Source organism: Hemicordylus capensis, chromosome 4, assembly GCF_027244095.1.
Source record: "Hemicordylus capensis ecotype Gifberg chromosome 4, rHemCap1.1.pri, whole genome shotgun sequence".
NCBI lineage: Eukaryota > Metazoa > Chordata > Lepidosauria > Squamata > Cordylidae > Hemicordylus > Hemicordylus capensis.
Window position 1 is genome coordinate 154,663,895 of NC_069660.1, and position 13,413 is coordinate 154,677,307.

The window sequence follows — 13,413 nt, forward strand, 5'->3', positions numbered from 1 at the left end:
CAGTTCTCAAACTGTTTTTCAGGGAACTCTGGGGTTCTTTTGAAGCCTATCAGGACTACCTCATTGAAAACATCTGTAGTGGCAGACAAGGTTCTGTGCAAGACAGTTTTGTCCACCAATACCAAGTTTTCCTTGTAACGATCAGCTGCAGGGGAAGTTCTGGAGATGATCTAAAGCTCCGTTCACATTGTGACACAGAGGGCGGGTTCAGATGACCACCACAGCTCTGGAAACTAGTAAGAAGAGAGGGAAAAGTTGGTTCACAAGAGCATGTAGTGTGCACTCCCGGCAAGTATGAGGTCTGAACCTGTCCAACTCCAGTTCCTGTGTCCTGTTGCCCAATATTTGCCCAATATTCTCTGTCCAGTTTCATTTGAAGCTAGGTGGAGAATGTTAGGTGGATGTCAGTAATGTGGTGCCAGAACTGGACTTGGGTAGGTTCAGTTGTCACACGTGCTGAGAGTGCACACTCTAGCATACTAACATTTCCCCAAATTTTACTGGCTTACAGAACTACCGACAGTCATGAACTTGCCCAGAGAGTCAACAGGAATGGTCATCTACCCATGGGATCTGAGTGTGCACTCTAGAATAGAACAATCTGGAAAAGGCTCCTAGAAGGAATAAAATGCAGATTAACAACAGCAGCAGCAACAGCAACAACACTGTTTTGATTGCTAAACTACATGTGCAGGAATGGTACCAATCTGGATCAGCACTGGGTGGTAGGGAGTGTTAGCCTTTTGCCCTCACTGCTGCCCCAGTTAGGATTGGGCCCTCTCATGGCTGCTATTTTTATTATTTATTTATATTTGACTTAGTATTTTCCTTTCCCACCATTGGAAACTTTTTTTCTCAGGGCAAATAGCAACCACCCGGAGCCCTGACCTGGATTGAGACGGCGAGGGCAAAGGTTTAAAGTCTCCCCTTCCCCACAGCACTGTCCTGATCAGGACCTTCCACTCGGCAGCTGCTATTTGTGATTTAAAAACCAAGTACGGAAGCACTAATTGTACACTTCTCATAACATGTAGCTTGACCCTTATTTGTCTCCTGCAAGAATCCCCTAAACTTGCCATTATCTAACCCCTGCAGCTATGATACTAGAGGCCAGTGGTTCTCAAACTTTCTACTTTTAAGGAACGTTTTCCAGATCAGCTTTCCTGCTGTGAAACCCCTGCATGTCGCAGAGCACTGGTCAGGCTTGTTGGGCCTCACTGTCATTCCACATAACTGAGAACACAGCCTGAATGTTCTCTGATGGCTGCACATTGTAGGGAAAGGTCAGGAGTGGTGAGCAAACAGTCTTTCAGGGAAGCGTCTCCATCATTTATTTGTTTATTTATCATATTTTTATACCGCCTGATATGTAAATCTCTAGATGATCACGAATCATCTTCTCAATGAAGAACTTCTTATGAGCTTCCAAGGAACTCCAGGGTTCTCAGAAATGTGTTTTAAAAGCTGCTATATATATACAATGCAATTTGCAGCTGAAGGGGAAAAACCAAGGTGGTATCTCACGGGTTTGTGGTGCTGAAGATGAACATGGAGCTGTGTGGCACCATTGGTTTGCCTGTCTCAGAGCGCTTTTCCTTTTTCCGTTTCTTCTTCTTCTCTGCCTCTGCATCCTCCTCTTCCTTTGTCTCTGCTTCCTTCAAAGGGCTTGCCTCTCCATCTGTCTTGTTGCTTACTGTAAAAAATGAACAAGTTTTGTTACTTCTCCAAGAAGTATTCAACAAGAGAACAAGTATTCAACACTTTTGTGCAAGGAGAGAGGACGACAATAGGCTGAATTCTTTCTTTAGTTTCCTTAAGTTTGTTTGTTTATATTGTGCCATCAGTATAAATTGTGCCTTACACAGGTATTATAGACAGGTCCCAGATTGCAGAAAGCTTACAATCTAAACTAGACAGTGAAACAAGACATGAAACCTTGATTACATGGAGGACTTAGTATTGTGGATAAGAAGCCTTGAGGTCATGATGGAAGAACTGCACAGACTGAAGCCTTCTTTTTCTTGAATACACAGTTACACTCCAAATTACAGCCTTTGCATAAGCTGAAAGCAAGTCTTGTATTCTGAAAATTTGCAAAGCCTAGTCCTAATATCTAGTATCAATGCTGTGTGTAAATAAAAATAAAATAAAATTCTGCACTGAGGCCATTCAAATTCTAGGCCAAGGGGAAAAAATGAATTTTGCAACATGTAATTTGCATAATTTGTCCTACAATTGTTACTATTTTGCATAATTTATTCTAGTTTGGGTAGTCCCAGGAAGAGCAAAGCCTTGACTTCTTATTCAGCAATGCTTCTGGTGCAGATGAGATTTTGGAAGGCACTGCCCATATGCTTTGGTTGAATGTATGGTGTACATCAGGTGCAGAAGTGTGAAAAGATTTTCTTCATCACTAGACAGGACATGGTGGTCAGATGATGCATATCCAAGTGGTTATGTACATACCTTGCTAAGTTAACACTGGGTAAATGGTCATCTGTATTCACATGTCTAAACTTAAGGGCTAAGAAACTTGCTCTTTTTAAAAATGAAAAGAGATTCTCAGAAAGCTGAGATCTGTGCCCAGTACCACATTCTGACTTTCCCTATGCACCCCAAAAAATAACAAGATACACACAGCCCTGTCTAAGACTTCTTTCCACAACTGCTGCAGTGTGAACCCAACACCAATAAAATGGCAGGTTGGCGATGCCATTTCTACAGAAAAGGGGTGAGCAGTGATTGCTGTTTTACATTCTCACCTCTTGCTTCTGCAGTTGTTAGAAGGAGATTAGGAGGAGATGAAAAAGAGAAGGAGAGAGAGCAAAAGAGGCTGTCAAGCAAAGAGACGAAAGTGGCTTTAAACAAGGCACTTTTCACTGGTGCTGTTTAATTAATATCCACATTAAAAATCTTTCACTTTGAAGCAAAAGAAAACTCTTACAGGTTTTTGGAAAGTGACTGATAAGCGAATGCAGTTGGGCTGCATTCATAAGAGCACCTTTACTGGGTTAAGTATCCTATCTCTGTGAGTTGCCAGCTATGAGAGATTGATTTGAGGGGTTAACAGATAAGTTCCAAAATTACTCATCTGGGCAGACTGCATGAGTAAGGCAGGGCAGCACATTTCCAAGCTATATAGAAGTTGTCTTCTGCCTACATTTGGGAATTACCCAGCAAGCACACTAGCAATGACCACAGGGAGAACAGAGCAGCACAGGACAGGAGTATTTTGGTCACTTCTTCCCATTCTACAGAATTCTAAGGGGCGCCTCCAGAATCACCACTAAGGCCGCCCTGCGTCCTTGCCCTTAATATTCCTGTCTCCCACAAAAGCTGCCTAGGCCTGCTTTGAACAAAGGTCCGCTGGTGTCCATTGCCATAAGAACCTATTTAGAGCAGAATATGCTTATACGTGAGAGATTTGCAATTTAAGATAAATGAACATGGAAATGGGTTTTATGACATAACAACATGCTTTGTGACTTTATGCCTGTTGAATTTGCATAATAAAGATTTTAATAGAGCTGCTTTGGATGCTGGACTTGCCTTGTTTGAAGGAAGGGGCTTGCTGCAGCCCTCCTGCTTGCTTGTTCTATGGCTAAACAATAACATGGATGGATTGAAAGTGCCAGTGAGGGGGATTCTGCCCACACAAACTGCAGTCTCTTCCAGCCTTTTGTCCTTTTGCTCTGAAGCGTATGGCACAACCAGATGTGACAGGAGGATCCAGCCCAGGTCCTGCTGATCCAGCCCAGGCAGCTGGATGGGGGTTATTTGACGTTTAACATGGGTGAGAGAGGGGAGATGAGCCCTTCCCCCATCGGCACGCTCTCACCAAAGCTGCTCATTTCCATTATTTGACTTATTTTTATACTGCCTAAACATACTGTCTCAACGCAGTTTATAAAAGTTTTTAAAATCTAAGATCATCACAAAAATTAATACACATAAATGAAAACAACATTTTAAAATTGCTAGAGAGTTAACAAAAAGCCTTGTTGAACAGGTGTCTTTTAAAGCCCCCTTTTCTCCGGGCAGAGGTTTTTTTTCCTTTCATGGAGTACCACCAGGAGAAAAAGTGGTTTAAAAATCAGGTAAGAGCAGGGGAAGGATTCAGATTCTCTCTCCCACCCATGCTACTCTTTAAATTGCCTCCCTATCTCGCTGCTCTATAGGGATTTGGCAGCAGATCCAGGGACCAAACTACAAGTTATGCTAAATGCGCAGTTTGGCCCTTGTGTGCTTGATTCCCGCAGCCCCCCAGTTGCAGGTGCCTCTGATTCAGATTGGCACTGTGTTTGGAGGGGGGTACTTACCCAAATCTTCTGTGGTCTAGATCTGGATCCCTCCTCCCCAAACCTCTTATAAAGAGGTTTTGGTAGCTTCTTATAAAACAGAAATGGATGGGAGCTATGCCATGTGGGGAAGCTTTCTGCGTGGACCGATTCATCATGCATTTGGGGCGACTTCAGCAATGCCTGTGCAAGCTATGCTGCTGAGGTAGCAACTTCAGACAACAAAACAGCTCTCTACGTGGAATGACACTCCCACCATTACATTTCCAAACAGTTGCCATGCCCCTATTGCTGTAATCACCCACTAATTGGACTGGAAGTCTATTTTGGGAAAGAGGTAGGGCCAGGTCGGGACCCCACCTGCCCACCCCTGAAAGTAGTTTGTCCGCAAGTGCCATTTCCACAGTCATCACTCTCTACACATCCCTCTTTCACTTCTGGGTTGGCAACTGAGAGGCTAGGTAGCAGCTAAGGGAGAAAAGACTTAGCACAGGGCTTGCCCACTGCTGCCTCTCCCCTTTTATAATATGAATCAGCCTTGTATTTCACACTATCTATCACTGTCTATCACGTAACACTTGGCATTCCCATGAGTGAGAGCTGTACAATCAGAAATGCCATGCTTGCCTACAGAGTTGGAACACTCAGCCGTATAGTAAACATTCCATACAATACCATTCAGGCACACAGTAGGCAAGGATACAGAAATCAAGGGATGGGCACGCAGGCATGCAACCAGCAAGCTGGACCCCGTCATTCTGCAAAGAGAGTTGGAAGGACATCTGGCAAGCCTGCACGGCATCCCTCATGATTCCTTAACAAACTGCAATTTGTTGTCAAACAAACAGGAAAAGAGACAGATCCTCACTCTGTACCACAGCAGAGTCTTGGACGTCAATCATGATGGTGGTGCTCTCTGTGCCTTTCTCTGTATTGGTTGTTATGGAGGAGAGATCAGGTTCGCTCCTGCTGATTGTCCTGCCTGTCTCCATTGGCAGGTCACCCAACAATGCTTGCTCGCCGGTATCTAGGCTTCTGCCATCCTGCTGAGTTGGACTAGCATCCGTGGCTTTGTCCAATGCATGGTGGTCTTTTGAGGGGCTCGGATCTTGGGTGGGCACAGCACCAGTGTCATTTGCTGGCACTTCATTAGCTCTACATAGAGAAGGGAGAAAGGGAAAGACACACTGAGAGGAAATAACAGGAAACAAAAACTCGGTGGGTGTTTATGCGCAGAAGACTGGAGGAGTGAGAATGAAAATAAGACTTAGCATTTATTATAGTGCTTTCAAAGAACTTCTCGTACATGATCTCATAAATTAGTACAGCAGTTCTTCAAGGCAGACCAGCACTATTATCCCCATATTGAGGGATGGAGCCAACGGAATAGCATTTTGCTTATGGCTACCTAGTAAAATTTGAGTGGGGATTTCCTGATTCAAAGTTCACGTCCCCAGCCACTACATTAAACCTGTTCTCAAAGGAACTCATGGGTTATTTTAAAAACAGAAGAGTGGAAAAGAGATAAACTTAGGGCACATTAACAGATCACATCCTTTGAGTCCACATTTAATTAAATCTGGAATAATTAACATCTCCTAGTTTCAGGAACTAGAATAATCATTCCACATATAAGAATACATTGAAAGGGTTTTTTTTTAAAAAAAATACACCCTTTTACTAATCCAGTATTCTGATTGTTAATACAGAATTATAGCTTTTGCTGTGTACATCTGCAATAAGCTGACCTAAGAACTATACTGGCTGTCCATCTTGTAGACATGCCAAGGCATCAGAAAAAAGAGCTGCAAGATGACCCTGCCCATTTCTGCATCCCTTTCTACTCTGATCAGTAGAACTGGACCTGTCCTCATGGTCCATTACAAGGCAATCTGAATGTGTAGATTTGCAGGATCTGAAGAACCTCTATGTTCTACACATCAGAGCACTCTCCATAAAATGCCCTGGTAAATTGTAGGAATAGCCTGCAACTAGCTACCTGGTCAGTAGCCAGATTCAGACACACTGGGGTTGGGATGGGGAAGCTACGTTCCATGGGATCTGGTTCTGGAGTGAAACCCCTGGCCCATTACCAGCTGAGCCCATCCACCCCCTCCAATTTTACCTCAGCTCTTAAGGCAAAGTCCTCACCACTGCCAGTTTCCCTCTTCCCACCTTTCCCACATACAAGGGTGGGGGACTGGTGGGGAGTGGGGAAGAGCAGCTGAGGTTAAAGTGGAAGGCTCTTCCCAAGCTGTAGACATGAACTCTGGGAAGTGTGGCGTTTTATTCAGAGGCACCCTTTGGACTGGACTTCTGGGTGGAAATCCATCCCCCCCCCCGCAGTCCCTGGGGCCCCCCAAATGCTCTCAAGGCTGCGCCACTGGCCTGCACTGCACCTGGCCGCTGAGCACACACCTGACTGTGCTGCATGGGCAGCCTCCTCAGCGGCAGCTCACCTGCCGCCTGCCAGCACCAGGAATATTTTCCCCTGGCATGGACCACAACTTGGGATTCACATCTCTGGCACGCGGCTGCTTCTGCACCATGGGACGCTCTCCTGGGTTTCATACAAAGCCAGGCTGATGCTCCAGCCTCGGCTCCTCCCCACCATGTTGGGGCTTAGTGAGGGAAGAGAGAGTGGAGTTGGTGCAGCAGCTGGAGCCGACGGCCCAGCCAGATCAGTCTCTCGCCAGGTAAGAGAGGACAGGCTGCTCAGGGGCCCATGCACCGGGCCTGTCTGAGCTCCCATCCCTGCTTCTCCCCTCTCTCCTCCCAACTCAGAGATAGGGGAAGGCAGAGGCATTTTGGAGAGAGGGTCTATGCTTGCTTCTCCCCCCACCCCACCCAACTCTGGAGTAAACACAGGCTTGTAGGGTTGGGGAGCATGGTCCTGCGGGTGAAGAGGTTTAAAAAAATAATAATAACTGGGACTGAATTACTTCTGGGTCTTTCCCCCCCTATATCTAGACTTTGGGGGCATTCCTTGCTCTTCCAGGATTGAAGCTGTCCCTAAGCCATGCTCTCCCCCTATTTCAAGGCTAGGTTAGAATAGAGGCTCAAATTTTTGTTGTCCCCGCTCCATCCCCTTTTAGAGTCTCAGAGGCTCTTTCTTCCCATCTTTTGAGTCCCTTGATTGGTTATATATTTTTTCAATTTTCCAAGGAGTTAGGAAATGCTCTACCTAGTTCTTTGCCGTCCATGTCCTAGAGCCAGTTTCAAATAAGTGGTGAGGGGTTTCTTGGGGGTATTTTTAAAGTGTCAGAACTGTCTCTGCAAAACGTGGTATGTATGGTAAGTGGGAAGTATCTTATTTAGAATTCCCTTTAAAAATACCCCCCCCCCCAAAAAGTTTCCAGCTTTCCCTGAGCATGCTCTGGTGTAAAAAAATAGTGCAATGTAACTTGCAGTGGTGGTGGTGGGGAGGCCTTTAGGTCTCCTAGCTGCACCTCTGGTTTTATTCCTCTTTATTTATTGACCAGGAGGAACTAAAAAACTAATTCAGAGAATTAAGCTCTTTCTTCTAAACATCACTCTGCACAAAAGACTTCTGAGCATTTAGTTCCTGCATTGCTTATTACAGGAACTGTAATTCATTATTCCTCTGCCTGATTTGCTTACCAGGAGGAATAAGAAACCCTACCATTTCCAGAGTGCCTGTAGACAATGAGCATGTTGTGAATGGTTGTGAAGTCTCCACTCCAGAGTCACCCTGAGACTCAGGGGGGAGAGTCTGGCACATCAGCAGTGAGTCTGGCAGAGCAGGGTTGGCACCTAGTGGCCCCTGAAGCTTTTTCAGATGGTGACTTTACCACAACTTTACTTTGGGAGGGTGGGTGTGCATCCACATATTGGCCAGATTTACCCCACAGCCCTTGCAACATTTTAGAGAGAATTCACAGACAATTTGGGTTCTTCCCTCCATATTGGAACCTATTTATGTCCGTTTAAAAAAAAAAATCTTTTTGCATCAGAGTATCCGTTATGCCCCAAACCCGCAGTAAAGCCTCACGGTAAACTCGCGGTAAAGCCTGATGTCTGAAAAGCCTCCTGGTAGAGGCAGGAGCAGTAGAGCTAATAGCAAAAACTCTCAGTCAGGCCAGGTAGTAGATAGCCCTTAGTTCTGCCCCACTTTGAGATTTTAATCATGGAGACTTTGAGAGGGAGCCTAAAACCTCGAAGCTTTACACACAGGGACCTGAGTTCACCTCCCTCACCTGCCAGGTCAGCCAGATTCTCCTGGCTCCTAGATCCCTTTCTGCTTTCCAGCAGTTCTAATGGGCTTGGTTCTGGCTCCCAGCCCACTGCCAGCTATTCCACACACAAACCACATCAGTGATAACTGCTATTATCCCTAGATAAGCTGAATGTGAAACAATGCTATTACCAGTTATCCCGTACTGAGTCAGCATGGATCATTACAGCTTAACAGCATGTCGCCTGATAGGATGCATATTAATTCAGAAAGAAGTAAGTCTCCCTGAATAATACAGGGCTTACTCTGAAGTTGGTGAGCACGATTGTAGCTGACGGCAATTACCCTATGAGGAACTGAGTGGAAGAGGAAGAGGTTATCAGGGCTTGGCTACCATACATGGTGGTCAGCACATAAATGGAATGTGAGAATGAAAGAAACTGGGGAAGTGGCATAAAGAGGTGTGGCGTCACTGACCTTTGCAGCTCCTCGCCGGTCACCTGCTCTTCCTTTTCAATCAAGGCCTCCTTTTCCTCTTCGTTTTTCTTTTGCTCCCCATTCTGCTCTCCCTTGGAGGGACTAACTCCTCCTTCTGGGCACGGGTCCTGGCTGGCCGCCCTGTTCTCTTTAGCTTCTGTCCTCACCCTGCGGTGCCGGCTGCGCCTCTGGCTTTGCCTGAGCCGGGCCCTTTCCTCAAAGCCCCCCACGCTGCCTCCGCCCTCTGGCTCATTCAAATCACAGTTCCCATGGAAGGACTTGTGATGCCACTCCTCCCAGTCTCTCTTGGCTCGCGGGGATGGGGTCTTCTGGTCTTCCCTGATGCTTGGGCAGGGATTGGAACCTGGGGTTTGCTGTTCCAGGCCTTCGGTGTGGGTCCGCTCTGATCTGCCCTCCTCGTTCTTTTCAAGGCCGGCATTCTCCAGTGGCTTTCTCTTCCGAAAGATACTAGCATGGGGGTTGAGCAAAGGAGGTTCTTCTTTGTTGATGCCTTCTTGGCTGGACATCTGCATGTGCCGGCGGAGCTGGCTGGTCCGCTGCTCCCACACAGACATGTGATGCCGCCTTCTCCTCTCCCTCCTGGGAAAGGAAAACAAAGGGATTCAGTCCATCTGTGCCCTGTCAGAAACACAAGAAAACACACCAGTACATACAGCATGCACCTGGGACAGTCCAAAAGCACATACTGGGGCTTGGTTCTCTCTTCCCCTGCATTTGGCGAATGCACAGCACACAGCTAGAGGCATTTCGCATCCCTTCAAAACCACACCATCTGCAGTATCAAGAGAGAATCAGCCCACTTGCATGAGACCAACAGATAACCAGAAACCACCCCACCCCACATGTAACTGGGCACATACAGCAACAAGCCCTAAGCAACAGGGGAAATGAATGCAAATGAAGGGATACGTTCGCCAAGACATGGAAGGGGTTTTACATGGCCCAGCTCTCCACGCCCCCACAAACTCCACCATATCATTTAAACACATAGCATCCATGTGTATGTATATATAAGCGTGACCATTATTTTTAAACACATGTATTATACAGTTAAACAAATGCATCTTCACAAACAAGCGTGGACATGGCATGGATTGTTTCACATGCAAGCACAAGGGTCACTAAAGACTGGCCCATCTAGTGGGAAAATGGGACATTTCTTTTACTGTTCTGCAGAGGGTTCTCAATGGGCCAACAGGCTATGGAAGGAAGGCGGGTCCCAGGAGGTGCCTACATGGGGGTACAGGCACAAGCAGCAAGAAGGGAGGCATGCAGTGCCAAGTTCTTTTTAGGGGCTCAGCGGAGCAAATGCATCCAGTCAGGATAGGTGCCTCAGAAGCCCCATATTGAGCACCTAGCAGTTCTTGAGCAACTCTTGTTACCACTGCACCCACTATGGCTATAATTTGAAACAGACTGTCTCAGAATTAAGTCCCCATGGCACTTAAGTGGGACTTACCCCTAAGCAAACATGCCTCAGACTGGACTGCCAGGGAGTCTGATATTCCCAGATCCTAGCTTTGAGTTTCCGGGGGCAAAAATATTCTCAGGGAAGGCACTTCATCCCCAGCCTTGTTCTCACAAACTGGACTCTCTGTATATGAGGGATATATTGCTCATATATGTTCATGGCCCTTTCTCTTGAAAGGATACGGCAAAAGGGACTTTACACTCCAATAAAATGGCATGTCATGAGCATGTATGTCATGTTCTGTCATGAGCATATGTGCTCCATGAACACTGGCCATCTTGAGGCTGGTTTGTTGAGTTTATAAAATATTGGAAAGTTTCACACAGGAACACTGAAAGACATATCAACACAGGCATACAAATACGCAAACATACACATTGCTTGGCACACATCATCAGCAAACACACAAACTCACACATAGTACAACTTTTAATTGTGTGTGCTCTTACAAATATGTAAAGGTAATAGAAATGTACACACGCACACACCCTGAAAGCCCCTTACAACTTAAACTGGTTTACAGGTATATCACACACCAACACACAGAGCCACACAATGCAAACAAACACACACACTTGTACAAGTCTAATGTACACAGACTGTAGGCCCACACAAATCAAGTACTGTTCAGACCACACACATTAAATGAAAAGAACACATCCACACATATTCACAACATAAACACAGAGCAACACCTTCACACTCAAAAGTCCCAAAGTGAGTTTTTCACATACACATGTACACACACACACACAGAGCCTCTCACAACATGCGATCACATGCACACATACAGATTGCTGGTGCGTGGTTCCCACATCGACATGTGGTGTCTCCTCCTTCTGTCCCTTCTGGGAAAGAAAAATGAATGGGTTCAGTCCATGATAATGTCACTGGGCCTCAGCACTCCCAGCTGCATACAATTCCACACATGCACAAGAAGAAAATCATTGGTACATTTAATCCTTGTGCATAAGGGAAATTTATAATCCGTTTCTTGCAGAGATGTAGTGAACATGATACATGAACAATACAGAAGAGTGAAGAATGTGTATTCGTGCATAGCTGGGGAAGGGTTTTAGTATGCAAATATCTATATAGTTGGGAACTCTTTTTCTGCATTTGCCTACATTCATAGAGAATTGTGGCCTGTGAAAGAGTCAAAGCTCAGTGGGAGTGTGTAAGCTTTGCCCATCTGAACTCAGAAGTGATACTTAGCAGATCCTTATCATGAAATGCTAAGGATCTCAAGATGAGGATTAGGGATGTGCACAGAACCACGCGGGGGAGGCTGAAAGGTGGCAGGAGTGCTGCTTTAAGAATGGGGGAGGATGCACTTACCCCTCTTGCCGCTTTCCCCCCGCCAGTATCCGTTTTTGTTAAAGCCCATCAGGGCTTTTATTAAAGCAGCGTACCTCCCTGTCGCCCTGTTGCTCCCATTGTCTGGACATTTTGGATTCCAAAATGGTACTGAGCCCCTGGTGGCGCAGTGGTAAAACTGCCGCCCTGTAACCAGAAGGTTACAAGCTCGATCCTGACCAGGGCTCAAGGTTGACTCAGCCTTCCATCCTTCCGAGGTCGGTAAAATGAGTACCCAGAATGTTGGGGGCAATATGCTAAATCATTGTAAAACCGCTTAGAGAGCTCCGGCTATAGAGCGGTATATAAATTTAAGTGCTATTGCTATTGCTATTGCTATTGCTATTGCTATTGCTACTCTTCTGGCCTCTGTGCACATGCTGCGGTCATTTGTGGAATCCAAAATGGTGAACACCCAGCTCAACCAGTTGTACCGATGGAACATTCCACAGATCTTGCATTCCATTCCAAGCCAGAATGGAACACAAGATCCATTTTGTGCAAATATCTGCAGGTTAGATATTTAGCCAGGCTCTCTTATAAGGTGGCAAGACGAATCTATAGCAAAGCTCCCAAGGATAAATGCATGACTTAAAACACAAAGAGAGCAATTTTCTTAATATTCTGTCACTGTTCTAGAATTATAAAAGCACCTTAAATGGATGCAACTATATTTTGTATCTCCTTTAGGGCTGTCGCCCCACTTTCCCTTCCTGCTACTCCCCAACGTGGAAGAAACAGAAGGAATGGCCAGAAAATATATTGTATTTTGAAAATAAGCAGCTTTGTGGTGCAGTAGGGCAATTCATTTCATACACCAGTGGTTTTCAAACTGTAGTGTGGAGAACCTTGGAAACATACCAGGGTTCTTCAATGAAAAGATCCCCAGTGGCAGTCAAACTTTTCTGAAAGATAGCTTACACTATCCAATATCAGTCTTTCCCCAAAATGTGCAACCACAGCAAAGAGTTAGCTATTCTAAGGTGCACTCACAGTTTGCATGGGACAACAACGAGGCCCAACAAGTCTGGTTAGTATTCTATGTGAACTAAATGCGCTCTCTAGAACATGTCCCAGAAGAGTTCTGCACACAGGAGACCTGCAGCAGATATACAGGGATTCCCTGGAAGATAGCCTGATGTGGAAAGGGTGCCCTGAAGGCAGAAAATGTGAAAACGGCTGGTTTACACCATTCCTGCAGCCATGCAGATTCCAGGGTATGTGATCATTCCAACAATGGCCCTGGGCTACAGCACTTGCAATGTGGTATACTATAGATAAAGATTTTACTGCACATTCATGCATACACATTTATGAAAGGGACACAATATTTCCCAAAGGCCCCATATCTTAAAGAACAGTCACAGGTTTTTGCTCCTATTTGCAAACCTAATCTGCTGCTCCTTTGGAACCATTTTTCCTTTAGTTTTGTTAGGGCTTCTTTCTCCTTCACTTAGTATCTCAGCCAATCAGAGAGCACCTAGTCCACATGATTATGTCACATAGCCAATCAGATTTAGCTATGCGAAGATGTCTTTGTGAACAAGCTAAGCCAAAGGCATTACCCTCACTCTGAATGGAGACAATGTGCCAGT

General features: G+C 45.6%; 1 protein-coding gene across 10 annotated transcripts in view; it reads right to left on the reverse strand.

The window, feature by feature from the left end:
- The window catches only part of CACNA1E (calcium voltage-gated channel subunit alpha1 E), a 673,520-nt gene that overhangs the window by 116,207 nt on the left and 543,900 nt on the right, over positions 1 to 13,413 (reverse strand). For 8 of the 10 annotated variants that reach the window (XR_008306367.1, XR_008306368.1, XR_008306369.1 and 5 more), the window contains 4 exons: positions 11,254 to 11,310; positions 8,971 to 9,570; positions 5,167 to 5,453; positions 1,525 to 1,693 (listed from right to left, as the gene is read on the reverse strand). Coding sequence is in view for 7 of the 10 variants with exons in the window: in XM_053247018.1 (XP_053102993.1) it covers positions 1,525 to 1,693; positions 5,167 to 5,453; positions 8,971 to 9,570; positions 11,254 to 11,310 (1,113 nt within the window). In the remaining 3 variants the exon portion in view is untranslated. The remainder of the gene's footprint in view (positions 1 to 1,524; positions 1,694 to 5,166; positions 5,454 to 8,970; positions 9,571 to 11,253; positions 11,311 to 13,413) is intronic. The other 2 variants (XM_053247016.1, XM_053247021.1) reach the window with 1 other exon arrangement.